Source organism: Wasmannia auropunctata, unplaced genomic scaffold (genome assembly GCF_000956235.1).
Source record: "Wasmannia auropunctata unplaced genomic scaffold, wasmannia.A_1.0 LD335987.1, whole genome shotgun sequence".
NCBI lineage: Eukaryota > Metazoa > Arthropoda > Insecta > Hymenoptera > Formicidae > Wasmannia > Wasmannia auropunctata.
Window position 1 is genome coordinate 2,575,374 of NW_012026903.1, and position 22,914 is coordinate 2,598,287.

A 22,914-nucleotide genomic window follows, 5' to 3' on the forward strand; every position below is an offset into this window, starting at 1 on the left:
CCGGCTTTGGTTAGATTGGCAACACTTTTGAACCGTCCCGAGTGCCCTGACAGTTTGTTTCAAAACAGTTTGCAAGGGAGAACGATCGAAGATGTTTCTCGATAAGATGAATTGCAGCTTGCTGTAAATAAAATTCTTTTGACGTTTCTAGCGGGACAAGTGTACGTTGAGGATATATCAGGATTAGAAACAATAATAAGAGGTTACATTTCGATTAGTCGGCGAGAGGGAAGTGACATTTGTTGCTACGATCGTGGGATTCGAATGTTCATTACTGAGAAACAGTCGTTGTTATTTATTACGTGTACACAGTTGCAATGTCACGTAACAATGTGACGGTCATTCGCGCGGCGGCGAACGACCAGCTGATCGTGCGATTTAGCCAGTCACAACGGAGCCGTGAGGTTACGTGTCATGACCGTTGCGAAGATGTGACTTCGAACCCTTTTATACTATAATAATCGATGTACAAATCGCGCGAATCGTACGGCGTGCCCGGTCGATTGTGCGTCTCGCGAGGATGAGCGGGGGCGCGGAGTACAATGTTGCCGCCAGGTACCGGACGGTCAGGAAGCACCTGGACAACCTGGGGTACAAGCAGGCGCTGTCGCTGGACGCTCTGCCTCTGATAGAGGCCCTGCTGGCCGATCTCATTCAGACTACAGACAGCCTTAAACATTTCAAAACTGTTGCTCAGGAGAACATCGAGGTACGCCGTTAAAAAAAAAAAAAAGAGTTTGATTCGTGAAATGTTCAGTTCCCTCTGGCTTTCTGGGCCTGTTCTTTTCTATTGAATTTGTATGGTTTATCTTTCCTTTGTTTTTCAACACGTTGGAGAAAAAAGGAGAAAACTTTTAAATAAAAATTAAATTTCAATACATCCCTCCTCTATTATAGTAAACTCACAACTTATTACTCACTATTACATTTTTTTTGAATTATTAAAATCTTTTTCATGTAAAAGAATTATTTTTATTAAACTGAAATCTATTACTTAACCCTCTCAATCAAAACTCCGCTCCTTCCCCCTGAATGGTGCAAAAAGTTAAGTTAAAAAGAACAGACCGTTTTTTGTGAAGAGAAACATTTGAATGCAGTTTTCAATTTGTCTAACTTCAAGCAAGAGCTAATACAGTCAAAAGTCAAGAGAATGATCTCTTATGGTCTCTAACGTCACTGACGAATCACGCGATTACCGTAAATTGTACCGTTCAATAATTTTGATAAAGTGAAAAACGTATTCTTGTAATTTTTATGATCTAATTTGACGGCAGGCATGCGGCCAGTTGCAATTGACAGTTGACCCCTACAAGTGTGATAATGCGAGATTGGTGCGGGAGTGCAACCAGCTTCACTCGGATTTGATAGAAACTAAGGAGGCGCATCAGAAGCAAGTCAAGGATCTCAAGAGGCAGATACACAAGTTAGAATGTGAGTGCAACGACCTGCAATTGGCGTCGTCGCGAAACATACATAAGATAAAGGAGCTGGAGGCGGAGTCGGCCACCAAGTCTAAGAAGATATTGGAGCTTCAGGGCAAATGTCTGAAGCCGACCGTTATTAATGTTGGTCTTGGTAGGTTATTTTATTGTTTTGCTATCGTGAATGTCGAAGCATCGTTAATCAATCTTTAGTTTTTAAATCATACAGTATGTATCTTTACGAAATCTTTTACAGCCGCTAAGAAACGTCCCTGCTTTCCTCTTCGAAGACCAGCCTTGGAGGCCGAGCCGATGCCGAGGGCAAAGAGCAGCGGCTCGCTGCCAAGATTAAGTAACGTGGAGCCCAAGATAGTAGATATAATAAGCATGGCGGATCACAAGATGAATTGCCTGAGTCAGGAGGTAATGAAATTACGAGGGGAACTTTTATTGCAAACCGATACCATAGAGACCCTCGAGAAACAGGTACACTAAGCATCAATATTTATGCATGCGTTTCTTGAATGTCTCTCGAATGTATTCCAAGAAGGAATGGAAATGTGCGTGCATGCAATCGTTTTCCTGCATGCTTATTGACGCATTGGTAACAATATTTTTAAAAAGATATGTGTTATTACCACTTTAATACAATAAAAAACTATATACTATGTAATATTTATTTATAAAATAAAGAATTCTTTATAGCTGGCCACAAAGGAAAAAGAAATAATTCGACTGAGAAAAATGTTGGAGGGTGGTCGTTCCTACGCTGCGATTAACAAGGACTGCTCTTGCAAGAAGATGGAAAAGAAAGCTGGCCACGATACTACGGAAATCAGTGAAGTAAGAGTTCTCCAGCAGGCCAAACTGGAGCTGGAACAGCAATTGAAAGGCAAGGAATTCAGTAGAGTAGAAAGATATAATATTTACTTTCAACACGAATTATTTAATCATACGAAAACCAATCCAATTCACATATTCAATTTTTCTTGAATGATGCAGAATCTCTAAATAAACAACATGATGCTATGTCTCAGGCAATGAAACTAGCAGCACGAAATGAGGAGCTAGAGAAAGAATTGAGAGATATAGATCACGTTGCATTAGCTGTAGAAGCCGACTGCAATTCTACAGTCAAAGAGAATAACAGACGAGTTTGTAGGCTCCAGGTAATTACGACCGCAATTGCGTTAGCGTCATATTTTCAAGATGATTTCTTTGTTTCCACACTTTCACGCTTGTTTTACAGGAGAAATTGGAGGATGTCATAATGCAAGTGCATGTCTTGGAGCGCGAGTTGACTGTAGAACGCAGAGAGATGCAAGAGTTGCGGGCGGATCTCGAAGCGTGTAGGCTTGAAAAACGTAATGTTCAACGCACTCTCGAATCTACATTGGACGAAAAGAAACAAATGTCAGACAAGATCAATCAGCTGACGGTCATTGGTATGTCAAAATTGTTCCATCTTTCCTTTTTAGACAGCCTGGGCTACTTTTTGTCGAAGGTGAAAGTGTAAAATGATATTGCAGAAAAAATTTTAAATGACGAAATGGAAAGACTGACTAAAGAAAACGAGTGCCAGAGACAAGATATTAATCAGTTGCAATTTACTAATAAATTATTAGAGAAGCGTGTACACGAAAAGAGTTTCGGGGAAAGTAACGAAGAGAATATACAGACGCGAGCGAGAGAAAAGGGGGAAAAGAATGATCAGAATAAAGGGACGAAAGCGTCGAAGAAAAAAAATGGTATTAATAGGAAACCGATTTTGAAATGCATAGCCCAGGAAGATTAAAATATAAATAGTTAAATGTAGATTTTGATGGAGCATTTATTTTTAAGAAATAATTGCGTAGAGAGAAAATATATTAAGAATTTTTTATCCTTTTAGCATTTAAAAATAACAAAAATGAGAAATATGATATGGGTCATCAAGTTAACGATAGAGAAACTATAAAAGATACAAGCAGCTTTGATATGCAAAAACGGATTGACGAAGCGGATTTAAAAATTGCATCTGTAAGTCGAAAGAGCTTAAATATTTTTTAATTGAATATATTTTTAAAAATATGATATGTTAGAGAAATTTTTATTTTATAGCTGCAACAGACAATTCAGCGATTAGAAGTAGAACGAGATCACTATAGAAAGGAATACATCAATTGTCGGGACGAGCAGCGTAGAACATCTGACAAAGATAATGTAAATATTATATCTAAAAAAAAATACGCAAAAAAATTATATTATATATTTTTTGTAAAAAAAAATTATAATTTTATCGCTTGTGACAAATTACAGGCTGACTTGTGGACACGAATTTGTGAATTAAAACGCGAGTTAAGTGACAAGGAACAATCTTTAAGCAAAGCACTTCGGGAGAAGGAGGAGCTGTGCCATGAGAAGGAGGATCTAGAAGCACGATTGCAAACTTACAACGGTCAGAGGCAGATGTGTATGCCTTGCAGATCGTGCAGCTTGTGCAAACCCGTCCATTGTTGTACCTGTGCCACTGGCTTGCCAATGTCTACTGGAGACATCAGCACGACGAAGGTACTTAAAGATTTGCAAATGAAATATGTACGTTTTATTCTTATTACAATTTTAATTTGCACAGACGACACTCGAACGTCTGGAACGAGAGCGGGATGCGGCTAGAGCGGATGTTGAGCGGTTGATAGACGAACGCGATGCACTACGGGAGAGACTTAAGGTAGAGAACGGAGATTGTTTTAAGTTAAATTTACGTTATCCTATTCCTTAAGCGACGTCTAATGAGACTTAAGACTTAAGATTTAAGAAAATTTACCAATCACAGTCGATTATTCATCTCACGTGAGAAGAATAATCGATTGATTTATTTTCTTAAATCTTAAGTCGCAAGTCTCATTGTTAAGATTTAAGAAAATTGACCAATCGATTATTCTTTTCACGTGAGATGAATAATCGGCTGTGATTGGTAAATTTTCTTAAATCTTGAATCTCATTGTAGATGTCGCTTTATTGATTTCCTTCAAAATGCACATTTTAATTTTAATATACTAACAATAACTTAATAGTACGATCTAAACATTTATTAAACTGTTTCACTAATTATGTGTTTGACAACTATCAGCATGATTAATATTACATGATTAGCATAATTAATACTGACTCATATTAATTTATGCTAACGCGGTGTGGGTACACGTTGTAAATGCATGGCTTGATAATATCGTGATGTAGATGATGTCGGACAAATCCGAGCAACTCCGTCTTGAGGAGAGTTTAGTCGAGACGGAGAATCGCTTGAATCATGTAGAAAAAGAACAAGATCTGTTGGTGACCCAGGGCACGAGGAGAACGGCGATAAACGGTCTCGAGGATCAGTTGGGCGACGTGCAAGAGGAGCTGCACCGTACGAAGCAGGAATTAATGGCGCAACGGACGCAATATTTCCAGCTACGGTAATATATTTGGGTTTTACTTGCTTTTACTAAGAAAAATCGGAGTGTAGTCTTTCAATCCTCTAAACTTTTGCGTTGCAGAACGTTGCAAGATCAAACGGATCAGGCGCTCGGGGACGCGCAGGGCCAACTGTCGCAGGCAGAATTGGAATTGAACAAGGCGATGGATCGCAACAGAAGTATGGAGCAGCAGCAGGTGCAGTTGAACGATCAAATCAAGGAGCTGAAGCAGGAAATAAATACTCTGCGCTCGAGCATGGCGCTCTTGGACCAGGAGAAAGATCGGCTATTGGTAAATAGAGTATTGTAACGAATTGTATTGCTATCTTAAGTGATTGTTTGTAAAATTGATTATATTTTTTTATTACTTTTGCAGATGGCACTGGACGAGAAAACAGAGAAGATCGCCGCACTGGAACGAGAATTGACGCACAAGGACCAACAAGCGGAGGAGATGCAACAACAAATCCGCGATTTACAGCATAAAAATGAGTAAGTACATTTGCGTTTATTTACAACTTCTGATGAGCTTCCTAGAAAAAAATTGGCACATGTCTCTCGTATGGTCTCTCATAAAAAAAACTTTAAACTTCGTACAAATAAACGATATTTACAATACTTAAAATATAGAACGTAATAAATAAAGCTTCGCTCAATCATGTGAGATAAAATTAAAAAAATAATAAGTCGTGTAACATTATGTACAAAATTAAATCGATCGTTGTTCCTTCAACTGAAAAGTTCGATGCTAGGTTCGTTCTTCACATAGGTAAAAAAAAAAAATAATTTGATGAATCTTATAAATTATAAGTACGAGCTATTGAGCTATTCAGATTACCAACGATTTGATATTATCGTTGAGAAACTTCGCCAGGCTCACCGCAGGCGGCTGGCAACTGTTCGGCGAGATCAGATTACTGCTCTCCAGCTCTTCCTCGCCAGAGCTGTGGACGATCCTCTTGTAACCAGGTCGGCACTCGCACCTGGCTCTCGGCCGCGATTCTCCCTGTCGCCATAACAGCCGACTGTTCCTCGGTGTCCTCTGCGCGACCAACCATTCGCCCGCGGTGCACGGGCCCTGCGTGTACAGTTTGTAACAGATCTTCTTGATCATCACCATGCCTGGCGTGCTCTCGCAGTCGTCGCTGTCGCTCCTCAGGCACTTGCCGGCGTCTCTCACGGCGCAGCCGCACACGCCGTTGTAACTGATCCCGTCGAGGGACGGTCTCACGTTGTGGTCGTACAACACTATCTGCCCGTTCGGGCACGGTCCCCGCGTACCGATCTTGTAGCAGGTCCTCTCCTGAGGGAAGTACAGTCTACCGCGTTTGCATGGCACGGGAATGCAGGTCGACGAGTTTACCAGCATGTAGCCGCTCTCGCAGGGTCCCCGCGTGTGCAATCGGTAGCAGAACCCGTCTTTGTACAACACGTGGCCCGATTTGCAAACGCATTTGGCTCGTACAACGTCCTCCTGCGGTGATCGGGCGTCCATTGTCACCACGAAGTGATGTCCTTGCGGACACGGACCGACGCCGCCTGATAATTCATATTAGGAATTTAGACATATTTTACCATTTTTTTAAATTAAATTGAAGCACTAAATCGATATATAACTCAATCACGAGTAGTTATAATGCGATAAGAAGTTACAACGAGATCTCGATCTTTATTTCGTCTCTTCAACCTGATATTAATTACAAATTGATTTTATGAAAATAATAAAATCCTATAAGAATTTGATGAAGAATATTCTTATTTGTGAAATAATTTTTAAGGCATAAGAAAGTTATGTTAAAGCAAAAGGTAATATTTCTCGTTTCTCGCCTTCAATTTCATTATTATATCAGATTTCCATTTTTACATTTTAGATTCGGATTGTATTACTCGATTATGTGAAATATCTTACCTAACTGATAGCACATCTCGCTCGGTTCGTGATAGTGAGGCAATTGAGGGTTGCAACCGCACGTCCCGCCCGGCAGAAACAATTCTCCCGGCTCCGAGCAGGGACCCTTGGTGTAGTGCTCGTGGCAACCGCCGCCGTTTCCCAGCCAATGGTATCTGGCCAGCTCGCCGCTCGTCGAGCACGCACAGGTCGCCAGACCGTCCTCGCCCGCGACGAGGAGCTCGCCCCGTGGACACGGGCCCCTGCTGAGCTTTGGATAGCACTTGCCATCCCTCGGCCAGTAGAGCTCGTCTTGCTCGCTGCAGATTTCGGGATCGCGACAGACTCCCCATCGTGATTTCGTCAAGTGATTACTGAAGAGATTCCGTCTGCATGAGTACACAGGCGTTTCCGTTTGGCCGCGGGGGAAATTGAGGAAGGAGTGTTTTCGTTACCCTGACTTATCCGGCGCGTCCGGCACTGGTGCGAAGAACTGACCCTTGGAGCAGGACGCTCTCGTGAATATCGGATGGCACAAAGCGTCCCTGGGTGACTGCGCGGTTCCCGGGGGACACCTGCACTCCGCGATTGTTCCGCTACCGGCCGCCGGGCCCAGTTCCATGGTCTCCGGACACGGGGCGCCGATCTGTCATAAACGCAACTTACTCAGAGATGAACGATTCCTTTAAATGAGTATTTTATTAAGCAATCATGTGGCATGCCTGTGGTAACGTAGATCAACCGCACGCGACAAATTTTGCCAAGGAAAAGAAGATTAACACCTGCCTGGAATATTTTGTAGCATTTCCCGTCGGCCGGCCAGTACAGCAGCTGCCAGCCGCGCGGTTGCGCTGCGCAGGGGTTACTCGAGGGATCGGCCCACGGCGGCGGCATTATCGCCGTCCTCGCGTTAACCGCCGACAGAAGGCAGATGATGCTCCCTAGGAGAATCCGCATCGCGCTGAAAATTGCCGCCGCGGAAACGTTACTTCGGATCTGCTGATCGTTCCGCGACGAAGAAAGTGTGTATAATAGCCGAGGATTAAAGAAATCGCAAGTTTCCGCCGCAACAACACGGTAGCACAATTGCAAATCACAGAGACGGCGAAAACCACCGCGCGAACGGAAGATGTTACCTCTCATCTTCGGCGCGGTCGAATGCAGAAGCCAATTTCACCGGGTTCGGCTCCGCGTGCGCAGGTGGAGAGCGCCTTCAATAGGATGTGGCATTCAAAACGAGACTATCGCGAATAGCGCGAAATGCCGATGCGTGTGTCGTCTCGTGCGTGCGAGGCGGCAGGAGGTGGGAAGGAGGCAGAAACACGCGCCGCGACAGCGAGGGCAAAATGACCATACTTTCACTGTTTCGCTATGGCAATGGCATTGTCCCTGGCGGCGCGGCACAGGGCTCGGGATGACGGCATGTGCGCGGAATAAGAATAACGCGCTCGCGTTATACGAATGCTCGCCGCGTCGCGAAAAGCAAAAGGTCGTTTCTCTTTTTTTTTTTTCTTTCTTCTGCCGCGGTCTCGTTGACCACGGGGATTACGCGAGTAATACTTTGCGGTTTGAGCCTCGAAGTATAACGAAACGAAACAGTTCTATCCGTCCGAACCACAATCTCTATTCCATTTATATCTAATCAATTCGAACGGTATCCTCTGTTATCGCGCATACTGGGGAAGAACAAGATAATATGTGTGAGAATCTGGGGGGAAAAAATACGCTATTTTATCATTTAAAAGTCGGCCCATCATTCTTGTATTTAATAGAGATTCTATTCTTGTTGAAATAATACAATACAATGCTTGAATGAGTCTAGTGAAACGTTATACCATTCTGCTGATGGAGCATCTTCCAATTGCTTAAGAGATGTAAATGTTGAAAGAGGAAATCTTTTTCTCACTTGGCTCCTCAAAACACCCTGCAGGTGTTCACATTACATTGTCTATTACTCCTTTATAAGTCCCCGATTTGTTTACACGGTAAATTTAACGGCATATTACACGCACTGTTGACTCGGGGAAAAAAACGCGACATCTCGTGTGCCTTTTTTTTTTTTTTTCAAAAGTCAAGGAAGTAATTAAGCAGCATGAGGTCTTGTCAACGTTTCAATGCTGTTGCCGGTCGAGCTTTCTTCCGCGAGACTTTCCACACAAGCGAGACCGAGAGTTTTATTCTCCTCGCCGTGGCGTTTTATTAATATCTACCTTTTGCAAAGCGCACCTAGAATTTATCTCACGCTTGTCGTTCTAATTAACGCGGCGATTCATCCAGCATATGCCGAAATACTCCTCCTAACGCGCCGTGTCAAGATGAGCGCAATCCTGTGGCAATCCGCGCGCGCGCGTGTGTTTCAACTTTCCCGATAATTTGCACGATTTTACAAATCGCGTGCCGTTTATAGTGAACATGAGGGTTCGTGTCCTGAAAGCAATCGGCGTTATCGCGTTCCACCTCTCGTAAATACGACGAGCGCCGCGGCGGAGAGAGATATTTCCTTTTCCTATCTCTAATTAACGCCGCGCTGAATCGCTTTAGCCGCCGAGCGTGAATAAATGGACGAGATTATTATCTGTGTGTGTGTTACTCTCGTCGGCGTCGTCCGTGAGATTCCTCTGATCGATGCCCCGCAGGTGCGAACGCACCGTTACACAATCGTCTAATTAGTACAGTGATCATCCCGGTGGGAGCGTGTTACATCAGAACTTTCTCGTTTGCAGGGGATCTCGTTCTCGATAATAATAAGTACAAGAGAGAAGTAACGAGATATTTAAATCTAATCGCGATATCGTTCTCTCGTGAATATAGAGAGAAAATTAGTCTCATTCGAGAAATCGACGTTGCATTAATATTCCGTAATAAAATGCCGAAATTTTGTGATAAAAATTAAAGATATGAATTCTCCTTCGGTAATCTCAATGAGAGACAATAATGAAGTATCGGCGTGAGCTTGAGATTGTTTTGCAGACGATGCGTGAGGAAAATCGAGAATCGGCGGACTGTGTAATTCAAGACGGTTAGCTGATTCTCGTTTAAATACAGAATGCCGGAGCGGATTCTGAACTCTTGAACTGAAGACGCGTGGGAAGCGCGCACGCCTCTGTAAATAATTGCGCTATGCAAACGCGTCCATGGATACCGCGGGGTGGCGATAATCACGGCGGGATTCGGCGCGAAATTCTTAGTATATACAGGGTGGCATCCCCCCCGATACACTGTTCATTGTGATTCATTCTTTCCCAATAAGTTTCGACGAGAAGGCATGCCGAGAAATTCACAAGTATCACTCTCGATCGAAAGCCATGAATTCCTGTTGTTCGATGTGTCCTTATTGCTGTTCGCCTTGCGGCGATGACATTTCTTATAGGTACACCAATAACTTATGTAATATATGTTGCGTAATTATATTACTTTTTTTATTACGTTACGCGTTCAACTGTTAACGAAGTTTTGGTCGTATATCGTGTGGCGCGTATGCGTATCTGTAATAATAACATTGTAACGAGAGATATTTGATAATATTTCAATGGAACATATTTTAAGGGGAAAAGTGCGATATTATAGGACAATATAATTTATTTTTATGTATCTTTTTCTTGAAAATTATTGAACCGATTTTCATAAATTTTTGTAATTTTTTCAAAAATGAATGAACTATGATTTGATGTGTCAATTAAAAAAAAAAGCATAATTTTGTCAATAGTTTTTATAAGTACCTATATTTAAAGTTACAAAAAAACTTTATAACTTTTCTCAAATTATAAATAAAATTCAAAAAGAGCTGCGAGAAGATCAATTTAGATATATTAAGAAACGATTTTGTATAGCTTAAAATGCCATTTTTTTTCAAATATCTGTTCTCTTAAATGATATAGGTATTCTGAATTATGGAAAATGCTCTAGACTTCTGTGCAGTATAAATATTTAATTTACTAATTGAAATGATGATTCAGACAAAACTGATTCTATCAGCTGTCGTGTTAATTTACTTCACATGCAGCTCTTAAGGCGTTATTATAATGTCGCATCTTTAATGAAATTATAATAGTGAAACAAATTATAATATTTTGCCAGACCCGCGACACTTTTGTGACGCGTTATTATATATTATTTATTCGTCATGATTTTACTTTCTTCGCCAGATGCACTTTCTCCACCTTCCGTGTCGTTAAATTGTAATAACCAGTTATTACCCGAGTCACTCGTCTTACACGCGTGCACACACGCATACGTGCACACACACACGCACATACACACACACGATCGGACCGTATTCGCAATTCGCAGTTCTTGTGTTCACGAGGAATTCTGGGATGTTTCGAATTGCTTTGATTATCATTAGACTCGCGCTTATATAATCGCGCGTGCTTCGCGCCTCGGAAGCGTGGCGGCGGATTTATCGTTCCCGTAAAAAGAAAGTGTCTGCTAATACATTATAATCGATCTGCGCCGCGCAGAAAATCACGCAATACAAACAATCGCGATCACGTAACGTCAATTCGTCCGCGCGACTCTTTTGCTATAGGTAAAGAAATACGCGCGAGTCCCCCTCGTTTAATTTCTCTGAAATCTTTAGCATCGTTCACTCTTAAAAATAATGGGTGTTTGATTTTAATAGTATAAACACTATTGGTGTTAAAAGCCATATACAATTGGTACCAAAATCACACCTATATTTTTAAGAATGTTTATTTTTAATTTTTAATCGATAGGTACGGCAATTCTTTTCGTCTAATTCCTCCGTAATTTCTTTCACTTTCATCATGCGAAGTTGAAATGCCGCAGGATTCAAGGATATCACAGACCGTGAAGAAAAGTCGTCCTCTCGCATTCAATGATCGTAGCTCCGATATAGTGAAAGGATCGTATCGAATGTCGATTTGTTTAACCTTTCGAAGAGGACTTATTCAATCATCGCTTACCATTCAATCCCGGAATGGACGTTATTATGCTATTTATCACGAGCACAATATACCCTCATCAGTTGAGTGATTTAGTTTCGCTGAAACGTACCTCATCATCGACATCATCTTCATGGTGTTCGCCATTCGCCAGGAACGATCGCGATTGTACCCGCTATCACACGTCACTATTTTGCCAATTGTCGTTTCTCTCAAGTTCACCACTCGGTCCACCGCATCCCCATATCAGAGGCTCGCGTCGAGCCGCGCCGTGGCCGTCATCGTCGTCGGTCTTATCGCCGCGGAAAGCACGGCGAGACTGACTCGCGCTCGTCCCGGCACCGCGGCTCTATGCTGTTACCTAACTCGACCGAGTCGAAAACCGAATCCGCCGAAGCGAGATGGACATCCTCCTCCCTCCTACCCTGTGACTAATACCGGGTGCAATCCGCGTCCGGGGGAAAACCGTCCCTGGCATACCTTCCGCGGAAGGTATTTTCCTCCTCTTTTTATCCCATGACGTATCAACAGCATTAGCTAACAGTGATCTTGAAAATAATCTTGTTAATTTAATAACAGTATGAAATAAATATGTCACACTCTCGTTTTAATAAAATGTTATTTGTTTTATCAACAGCGTTATTGAATTAACAAAATTACTTTCAATTAGACTGCTGCTAGCTAATGCTTAAGGCAAATACGGGAGGTTTGTATGATCAAATTGATAGCGAAATTTGCGAATTCATTTCAGTGAAAGTTAATGGACGGTTATTATTCACTACTATATATAAGGTGTAGAAAATTAATTTGTAATACCAAATTTAAAAGTACAGAAGTTATCTGTCATTGAGGACAGACCCGAAAATTTCGAGTGCCTCGCGTTTTCCTACCAATTTCGTAACTTCTAAGGAAGCAATCTTTTTTGGTCTAGTTTTCCTCAAGACACTGTTTTACATATTGAATTTCAAATAGACTATTAGAAAAATCACAAAATAATAACAATATAAATAACGTCAGTTTTTACCCGTAAATTAGAGTTTTATATTGTTATCATTTTGTAATAACATTTTTCTAATTTTGTAGCACAAATTAAAATTAAATTTTTTTTAAATATAGCAGTAAATAACACTTAAATAGAGAAAACTGTTTATTTATTTCTTAAAATAAAAATTCGCAAGTTTCTCCACTATAACTTTCTGTCTTCCCTTAATACTGCAATATACTCGTAGTTTTTCATCTAGTTTTATTGCATACGTGATATTAGAGTCAGACGTGATTTACGTTGATACGTCGTGAATCAGTTCCAATTCGTCATCCGTAAAATTTCCCCGCAATGTGTAAATCGACGAAATGTAGTGGCAGTTTAAACATTTTGTTTTAGAACATTTGTTTTAGAAATTTTAGCAGTTTAAACATTTTGTTTTGGAAATTTTCATTCATTCTTTCATGTTCACTTTTAGGTCAACGGTTATATTTTTGGAGAACGGTAGAAAGTTCAATGCATTATATTCGCGACGATCGCGTACCGCAGGGCCTGACATCTTTCCCGTACAAAATTTGAATATGTGCTGAGGTGTGCATCCGTTCTTGTAACGCGATGGCCGCATTAAGGAAGCGTGTGGCGTGCGTTTTGTATCCGGTTCAGCGACAGCGCGATACCTCGCTTCTCGTGCAGCTGCGAGGGAGGAGAGACATCAGGCGCGTGGGATTTCGAGATATCTGAAACGTAAATCTATAGTGAGATCATCTACGATTTGATTCCACTTGTCGAACGGGACTCTTTGACAGAAACGCATTTGTTGAACGAACAAACGTCATCGATGCAGTTGCAGAGAGTATCTGCTCGTTCAAACGATAATAACTTTAGATCTGATGACCATTTTAGGAGAACCGTTGAAAAAAAAACAGAGAATTCCGTGATAAAGAAACCGGTTTCGGCGAATTGATGTCTTTTTTTTGCGCAATGTCGCGATTGTCCTCCCGCGTGCCCCTTCAAGGTTTTCTCAAAAATCGCCGTTGCGACACTTGCACGCAACAACCTCTGGTTACACGGAGGACTTTCATCGTCATTGGACCTCCCGAAACGATCGTTGTCGATCGTTACAGCGTGGGTTTCTTTATGAAACTGTTGCATAATTCCGGACCTGAAGCCGAACCCAGTAACGGGAAACGCATAACCGTCTCTGACACTCATCCAATCCCGATATGAAGAGGCAAGTTTCTCACGAAACTGTCGTTGTTACGTCATTGGCCTTGAGAATTTACGAGATCGTACCAAATTGGATTTACTCGTATTTCGTCGAGAAATATAAGAACTTTTCGTATTTTTCAGCAGGAGCGGAAAATGGGTTCTATGTTATATCCGCGTGAAACTCATTATCAGACTCCATACAAAATGAAAAGTTTCTCTTTATATAATAATTTATAATATATATATATTGTATTATATATATATATATATATATATATATATAAAATACAATAGTACATAAAATAATTTAATATAACAAAGAAATTATTTTCATTTTATCTTAAAACAAAAGAGATTTAAAAATTTACTGAAAATTTATAATAGATGAAGTCTTAGTATTAACACTATTAACGTAGAGCTATTATAAGATTCCATTAAAAAATTTATAATTTAGTAAAATTATCAATAAAATAAATCCAGAAATTAAAAATAATCTTACCACAAAAATGCAAAATAGCCACCGTTATTGTCGTGATGATTTTTGTATGATTTAAGATAAAACAAAAAATTGTCATTTTTAACAATTACGTGCAAAATTTCCATAGTTTAAAAAAGCATTGCATAGGGTAATTTATTATGTAATACGAGGGTCGCCGCATAATTTATTTTTTTTTTTTTTAACGAACGCTCTCTTATTTTTTTTCTTCGTACAATGCTTTAATTTGTTAAATAAGTGTGTAAAAGAGTAATTTTAACAAAATCTTACGTTAAATGATCGCGTCGTTCGGATAATTTCACGTGCGTTGGGACAACACAGTTCCTTCTCTTTCACGCATCGTCTCTCCTCGGCTCTTCTTACGTAACTTCGAGTTTCGAGGAAAGGAAACGTGCAATGCCCTTTGCCTATAACGGTAATGCTATACAAACTGGAGAATCCTCGAAAGGGCGCACCTATGCCCCTTCACGTGAGCTAACTATGAATAACAAAGGCGGCAACGTAGGTATACGTATCTCGGAGCTGCCTCGTGGACCGCTTCTTCCTGCCTGAGAATCAAAGAAGACGTAAAATTTTAACTTTGTTTCTTCGTAATTTTTAAACCGCTAGCGCTCCACACATCGCAACGTGTATAATAACATGTTGAAAATAACATTGTTGGAGCTAAATTTTCATAAATAATTCATTTGTCTTCAAGTTATCGAGATCAGCGAAGATGATCTGAGATCTCAGTGAAGAAAACGCCAATGAGTTGAGAGGATTAAAATTTTTGACGTTGCTCACGAATCCAATATTAACGCTCGCGACACACGTGGTAACGCTGCATATCTTCGTTAGAACGGCTCTCTGTAACGGATTTAGTACCGCTCGCCATCAATTTTGACATGTATGGCTTTGTGAGGCAATCATGAAAGGGAACACAGTGGGAGAGGTCCAGTGAACCCTCCTTAGGGCGATGCATTCTCTGACTCACCTCCCCACGAGTGGTCCCGTCGCAGCTTTCGGTAAAGACTTGTGCCTCGTTTTCTACGTGAATACACATTTCATCGCGGATCAAATGATCTTCGATATGAAGCTCTCGCGCTCGTTATTACCAGAGTGGAAATATACGAGCTGTGCCATTGGACTGTCGTGCGTAGCTTTCACATTTAACGCGTCGCGGCAAAAAGTGCCTCGCACCAATCATGAACATGTAAATCGTGAAAAATTTCGTACATATTTAACAGCTAGATTGCCGCGCAAATAGCGCGATGAATGAATCGCGCATTTTGTAACGTATGGAAATTAGGTCTGCCTTGTGTGGCTTCGTAATTAAGTCGATATACGAAGCTGCCAAGCCGCCGATTATTCCGATGTCGCGCGAGGAGCATCCTTGCATACATATTAACAGAACGTTTGTAGAGCACTTGCGGTGCTTTCTATGGCACTTTTCCTTTTGCGCTATCGCGTCGTGAACTTTCCTTCTGAACGCCGGCGCGGCGCCGAGGAAGGAGAGAGTGGAAGGCGCGGAAACTTGAGGAAAGTCGAAATGAAGAGCGAGGCGCGATAATTGAGTGACGAATGGTATTCGATGCCAATCGAATTATGTATTTAATTTTTCGAAGATTATCAAGACGAGTAATTCGCAACTATTTCTATTCATATAGCTTTCGGAATGCGGCTCGCGGATCGGAAATCTTCCGCGTCGGAAAGTACAAGCGATGGAAAAACCGGTAACTCGCTACCGGAATCGCCGCGCATTTACGGCGACTTGGGGGATTTCATCATCGGTATATTGCCCACAATATAACTTCGCCTCGCCTGTAGAGGAGAAATTTATCTCTCTGTCGCGTAAGCGCCAAGTGGAAATAGAAATCATTTCTTTCGGGCATTCGCGAGTGCATTCTTCTGTAACATCCGTGACATAATTTCCATCGTCATTATATCGCGAGATGATAATCCGCCCCGAGGCGTGACGGACGGGGAATCGCCAAGGGTACGCACGCGATCCAAACCATGAGAAAATTGATTATACGAGTCCGCGGCATTATCGAGGTAATGAGATAAATTTCCCGGCCGGTTGAAGGCGCCGACCCCAATTTTTCATCGTATTTCCCTGACATTTAATAGCTCGGAAAAAATTCGGATTAAACCCTAAGCTCAGTTTTAATATTGGCACTCTTTCTTCTCTAATATGAAACGCATTCTTTTCACGCTTGTCGATATTCGACAGACGGCAAGAAAGGCTGGTTTTTCTTGCGACCAGAACCGCGCCGGACTGGAAGGTTGTCCCTTCCGCTGCCCCGCGCGGAAAATGCTTTCCTCGATTCGCGCGCGTGACGGAATTGGTTTTCACTTTCATGCTTGGACCAGATCTTCCGGCGGGAGGCGACTGTTGCCTCGCCTGCCCGTTGCTTTGCTGCCGCGCAAGACCGGCAGGAGAGGCGAGAGAAAGTCGTCCGGCGCCCGGGATATTTTTCGCACGCGCCACGGCACCACGTTGCAGGTCTCCCGCGCACGATTACGCAAACCGCACCGCGCGTAATCGGCGCGCGCGGATGATCGATGGTCCACGCGTTCGTCCCCGTCCGGCGAGACGCTCCGACTCGCGAGAATTAAGCTGGTGCGGACTTCTCGTCGATTCGCGATTTGTTTCCGCTCGTTGACTCGTTGAGCTCTCCGTCTCGAAAGTCCGGGAATGATTGACTTTCGTTAGACATGCGTCAACGTTTTCCGCGATGAAAGCTGCAGATCTCTTGTGTCCAGTCCTTCCGAGAAAATTTCATCTAGGATATTTCACGTCGCTATTCAGTTCAGTATCATTTGTATACGTCGGCCAATTCATCAACGTGGCATGTGCATGAATAGATCGATATTCCGTTCGGTTTGGCCTTCGGCGATTTATTGACGCACTACGCAGTCGCGGAGGCAGAATGAGAAATTCGATCTGTTTAAGTGATAGTACGAAAATCCAATCACGTTAAAGTACGTCATTTCGAGAGAGTTGTGCAAGTTGGGAAACGACGAACGCCTAATTCGTGCTGCCCTTGTCCCCTTTCGAGAACGTATCTTGCGCCACGAGGAACGAACGCCTGATCCGCATAAACGATCGCAGACGTTGCTCTGTCCAAAAACACAACAGAAGATTATTACAAAGACGATGATGATATTGAATAAGAATCGCATTATAATAAACGGAAAAACGGTTTTGCTGAAGAATCTAAAAACTTAACTATAGACACAGATCTGAAAATAATTTTGTTGGGCCATCAAAGTAATTACGTCATGAACACTCAAACTGGTTGCTAGAATGTCAAAACTTTTTATAGGATTGCTCACCATGCTTGAGTTTTCTACAGAATTATTTTGATGATTTAACAAAATTATTTTCATATTTGTAGCTATTTAAATTCTTAAATACTTTAGCAAAATCTTTCTGTGTACAGTTATAAAATACGATACGAAGATAATTTGTTATATTTCTAGACGTTTAATTTTTCTATGCTCTTCAACGCGCAATGTCGATATTAATTGTAGAATATGCGTCGATCAGAGCGCGGAGCGGGAGCGTCATCTCAGGTCGCTGCAGCTGGAGATGGAGACGGTGCAGCGGCAGTTCGAGGCCGCGTCGGTGGACCGCGAGAACGCGATTCAGGAGAACCGGAAGCTGCAGGACGACCTGGCGGCGGTGACCTGCGAGACGCGGAACATGCAGCGCGAGCTGGAGACCTCGCGCGCCGAGTGCTACGACCTCAAGAGGCAGCTGCAGACCTACGTCAGTGAGGTCCGTCGTGCCGAAGAGCTCTTAAATCGCAAGGTAGATCCAGAAGAAATTGTCAACAATGTTGGCTGTTCGCCTCGCGAACGTCGCTTATCTTCCCTAATATCTTTCCAGGAGAATGAGAGAACGGAAATGCTGAACCATTTCCGAAGTCTCAGCTTAGAGGCGACGGTTCTGGAGAACAATAATCACAGCTTGGAGTCCGAGGCGGCGGAGGCTAGGGGCGCCCTTCAAACCGCAAGGCATCAGATACTCGACCTGGAGCGTCAACTGGCGGACCGGGACTGTCTGATAAAGGGTTACGAGACTCAGGTATTTCACTCTCTCTTCATAATAGATGTGAGGAAACGCACGTGGAATCATTGGTTACTTTCACTCATCACATATCTCACGACGTCTTATATTATGATATTCAGCTGAAAATGACCTAACTTAAATCGGGGTCAACAAGGAGTCCACAGATTTTTGAGACGTACAAAATATCGCGTCGTTCTCACGCGTGTATAAAATCAATTTAATGTTCTCTCCAGATAAGCAACCTGACGCAGAGCGTCGCCAGCATGGAGACGCAGCTGCGGCAGCAGATCGAACAGAGGCACCAAGCCGAGGCCGATTTAATGGCGGTCAGGGACCTGTGCGTGAAATTGGACCAACAAAAGGACGCGCTCGTGGAGCAACTCGGTGATAAGGACACCGTGAAAGTGCATGTAAATTTACTTGCTCTTTGTTCTATATCCGTTTCTATTTTTTTTTTGCGCGTTGTCTTTGGTTTCTCTACCACCTTTGCTCTTTCTCGTGCAGTACGAGTCGCAATTGTCAAGACTGAAAGCCGAACAGAGCATTGTTCAAGATCAAATTACCAGAGATCGCGTGACCATGGAACGGCTGGAGACTCTTCTGGATCAGGCGAGACAGGAGTCCATCAATGCGCAGGCCACCAATCAAGAGCTGCAAAACGAAATCTCCAGATTAAAACAGAAAGTCGCCGAGCTACAAAGTAAACTGTACGTCTCACATTATCGTCCCTATTATTTTTATTATATTGCGTGTTTACATCTTTCCTATGATTACAGTTCGTCGGAATCTGCGGAGCTCAGGCAGTATCAGAATCAAGCGGCGGAATACAGCAAACAGATCAGCGAGCTCCGCAGGCAAGTCACCAACGAGAGATTTGACCGTGCGAGAAAGGAGGAAGAGAGTCGCAGGTATCTTATCGCTAAAAATGTTCAACAAGTTTGTCTCTTCTCCGTCGAGTACTTCGTTTTACGCTTTCTCGCGTCTCGTCGCGCATTGCCCATCGTGATCGTTCGAATTTAGACATTCTGAGGAGTCTATGAGTCTCCTCGAAGAAAAATCGCTCGAAGATCGCACGACCCTCCCTCAGCCGGATGTTAGGACCTCCAATGGCGAGAGTGTCGTCTCCATATGCAGGTATAGAGCCGGAGTGACTGCGATCGCGCTCAAAGTACTACAAAAGATTATAATTGTGATTAATTAACTTAAATTACGAATCTCCGCCAGGCAAGTAGATTGGCTGAGAAAACCGTACACCGCGATTCCCAAACACACGTGCTGCGTGCGCGATCCCGGCCAAGAACTGACGAGTCACGACGATCGAGTCACGTCATTTTCGATCGAGTGTCGGTGTTCCTCCTTTAAAAGACGCATCTCCCCCGCCGTTTACGTGCCGTGCCCCGCCACGTTCTCCCCGCGACGCAAGTCTACCGGCGACACAAATAGAAGCTCGAAGTTTCCTTAACGGGGAAAGTGTCGTAAACATCTGATTAATAACGTTTTAAAAGCGCTATCTCTCTCTCTCGGGGCTTTTGGAAGAATCTTTAGCATTTTCGAGCATTTTACGCTATATGCGTATACATTTGTGGATAATGTATTTTATCATTTTTACAACGCTTGCTTTTTTACGATTCGCGCTATGCTCTAATGAATTTCCCGACGCGAGAAAATATATCTAACAAATTGTGTACGCTCCGCGACTGACACTTATCTTTTCTCTGTTTTATTTTTGCAGGTCGCTAAATTCATCGCCAGACAGTTTCAATGTAGATTTAAATGTAGTGATATAATACACTATGCACAATGCATGTCACTTGATTTATACATATTTGCAGCGCGAAAAGGGAATAGTAAGGATTGAATGAATGAAACGAGACACGTAATTTGATTTAATATGTCAGGTCTCGGCAATGTGACTTAGATTATATTTATACATTAAGAAACATCAAATAAATATTTCTTAATGATCGTATAAATGTGTGTGAACGACTCTGCAATATATAATATATTAACATAATTCTTCATCTAAAATGAATAGAATACGAAATTAATGAATAGTACCGCGTCAAGAGATCAAGACTTTCGAGAGATGAAAAATTAACGATTTTGACATAAGCAAGATCGTTTATATATATCTATTAATTTATCTAATTACCAAATAATATATCAAATGAAGTATACATGAAACAATCAAATTGTACAAATTATACTTCGAAGTTCAATTAAAAATGAATTGAACTGTCACAAAGACTTAATTAAGAATGACTTAAAAAGTTAGGATATTTTAAAGAATTGTATAAGGTTATCGAGTATATGATAGAAAATATATTGAGATTGTTAGGTATATTGAAAAGAAAAAAAAGACAATAGTCGACAATACTTTTTTAGCAATTTTAATTAGCACTTCACAGATGTATTTTACAAAGTTTGAATTTCTGTAAGTAAAAAATTAAAAATAATACGAGAAATTTGAAGTGACCATATCAGTCATACTGAATAAGTCTTTTAAAATAAATGGGAAAGAATATGTCATGAAAAACAAGAATCTCTTGAAGAATAACATACTACATTTATATGTATGAAAATAACTCACAAAGTAACTTGATAAGTGTGTATCCAAGTACAAATATATGTATTTTTAAGCCTTTGTACACTCAACTGATTTTGCAATAAATTTTATACTTTCTACAATTTCTAATTAAATTTTATTTATGTTGAAATATATGTATTTTAACTATGAAGAAATATGAAAATAATTAAGAGTGTGTAGTGATAAATAAATAAATAATTATTGCGTTTAAATGATTTTTATACGTACGTGTAGATGACTGTAGATGAATAAGGCTTTGCGTTGTCCAGTTTTTCCGCCTTTTTTTTCTTTCGGTAATTTTCCCTGGCCGCTTTTTTCGCAATCGCGCGATACGACGGAGAGAATAAGAACAATCCAAATAATCAGTCTATATAGTTTTCCCATATTCTCCTTCAGTATTTAGTAATTTTATTATATCGTTCTTTTATTCCTTTACACAGATGTTTATTTATGATCTCGATGATCGTACGAAACGGTGAACATGTAAACTAGGTATAATTACAAATAATAAAAATAAAAAGCCTCTCACAAGATTTTCGTCCTCCTAAAAACGTTCAGCTATTAAACTTGTTTTTATATATTTATATATAAAATACATAATAGAGGCTCGCACAGGGTCCATTATCATACTTTTTTTTTATGTCTAACCTTAAACGGCCGTTTTGCAATATAAGACGAAACCGTTCCTCTTGCTGTTTCTCTTCACCGAACCAGTTAAATAATTACAAAAATCCGTTTCTTGCAACTTCTATGTCTTGTCACAATCTATTATAATACAAGAATCTTTTACTTTGTTTCTCTTAAAGACGCATTAAACTTACACTCTTAAGAAATTTACACAGAGGTTTTAACATCATGAATGAAATACAGGTATTATGTACAAGTATGTATATATCTTTATATATATATGTATATATATATATATATGTATACGTATATGTGTGTGTATATAACGTGTGTATATATACGTATACATATATCTATAAATTTCAATATGATCAGCTTACTCTTATTTATTTCTTTTTTATGCAATGTAATGCTGTTTCAAAAACTCAATAAAGGATAAATGCAGTTCGCGAAGTAGTGACGTCCGAGAATATAAAATACTCGTCACTTTAAGCGCTTCAAAAACCGTTCGAAATAAGATCATTTTATTTTGCATAAATTATTATATATTGAGTTTTCCGATTAGCCAGATAATAAACAATTCTTTTACTCGATTTCATTTGATTTAGAACTCGGAGAAAATTAGCATCTTTAATAGTATATCTTCCTTGTTTCGCGTACACACTATACATATAATATAAACGGAAATTCTACAAGCTTCCAAAGCGATCTTTGCTTTTAAAAGTAAACGATGTTAGAGTATTACGTCAAAAGACAACTTTGTCATTATGCGTTGCAATAATATGTTACAATTCACACGATATCACAATAAATTTCGTCTATACTGTTGTATAAATCTGCTCTGTTCATTCGAGTTATTATGTTCAATTGAGATGCTCGAAGTGTGGACACATCAGCCAAAAGCTAAGCTAAGCTTTCACAGGAATGAAAAAGAAATGAAAAAGAAAATATGATAATTGTGCATTCACGGATTCAGAGTAATGAACGGATATCAGTAACTCTTTAGTTAAATGAGAATCAACGAAAAAAAAAGAAGCCAGTATTATGATCATCATATAAAGTAATGAAATCTTAGGCCTTTTTTAATATCCAAATTTTAATATCGTAAAGAACGCTTCGAAATTTGCCTACTTAGTAACTCGTTAATTTTGTGTTACCGGTTTCGGGATCACTTTTCTTTGCGCGATTTATTCTTTTGATTGGAAGTCACGCTAATGACAAAGTCATTTTATAAATTTGTCTAACGATAATGCCGCATTACTCAGCGAGCGAGTAAAAAATTTCTCTCTAAGTATCCTGA

At 40.8% G+C, this 22,914-nt stretch overlaps 2 protein-coding genes across 3 annotated transcripts; one reads left to right on the top strand and one right to left on the bottom strand.

Annotated features, from left to right (window-relative positions):
- Nucleotides 1–29: 29 nt before the first annotated feature.
- LOC105454276 (centrosomal protein of 135 kDa) lies at nt 30–21,088 on the top strand. Of its 2 annotated transcripts, XM_011696795.1 has the most exons (20): nt 30–709; nt 1,275–1,575; nt 1,678–1,907; nt 2,127–2,313; nt 2,424–2,590; nt 2,671–2,866; nt 2,951–3,169; nt 3,313–3,440; nt 3,522–3,623; nt 3,720–3,971; nt 4,036–4,131; nt 4,644–4,864; nt 4,946–5,156; nt 5,241–5,356; nt 17,860–18,139; nt 18,218–18,415; nt 18,634–18,810; nt 18,905–19,107; nt 19,177–19,308; nt 20,133–21,088. In XM_011696795.1, exons 1-20 carry the CDS (start codon nt 521–523, stop codon nt 20,185–20,187), a joined length of 3,660 nt encoding a protein of 1,219 aa, XP_011695097.1. In that variant the 5' UTR covers nt 30–520; the 3' UTR covers nt 20,188–21,088. The 2 variants fall into 2 exon arrangements, with proteins under 2 accessions (XP_011695097.1, XP_011695098.1); XM_011696796.1 differs by lacking the exon at nt 2,951–3,169.
- On the bottom strand, nt 5,524–11,901 carry LOC105454275. Its single transcript, XM_011696794.1, has 5 exons — nt 11,769–11,901; nt 7,539–7,713; nt 7,208–7,398; nt 6,774–7,126; nt 5,524–6,403 (listed from the first exon to the last, which is right to left on the bottom strand). The coding sequence occupies exons 1-5, from the start codon at nt 11,801–11,803 to the stop codon at nt 5,694–5,696; spliced, it is 1,464 nt and encodes a 487-aa protein (XP_011695096.1). The 5' UTR covers nt 11,804–11,901; the 3' UTR covers nt 5,524–5,693.
- Nucleotides 21,089–22,914: the final 1,826 nt, after the last annotated feature.

Bases quoted from the DNA above. Each gene is read 5' to 3' on its own strand.
- LOC105454275 (XM_011696794.1), bottom strand. From the start codon at position 11,803: ATGGCGAACACCATGAAGATGATGTCGATGATGAG. The intron at 7,714-11,768 runs GTACGTTTCAGC...GGCAATTTTCAG, and splicing joins AAGATGATGTCGATGATGAG to CGCGATGCGGATTCTCCTAG. The intron at 7,127-7,207 runs GTAACGAAAACA...GAATCTCTTCAG, and splicing joins GACGCGCCGGATAAGTCAGG to TAATCACTTGACGAAATCAC.
- LOC105454276 (XM_011696795.1), top strand. From the start codon at position 521: ATGAGCGGGGGCGCGGAGTACAATGTTGCCGCCAGGTACCGGACGGTC. The intron at 5,357-17,859 runs GTAAGTACATTT...TATTAATTGTAG, and splicing joins GATTTACAGCATAAAAATGA to AATATGCGTCGATCAGAGCG. The intron at 19,108-19,176 runs GTACGTCTCACA...CTATGATTACAG, and splicing joins GCCGAGCTACAAAGTAAACT to TTCGTCGGAATCTGCGGAGC.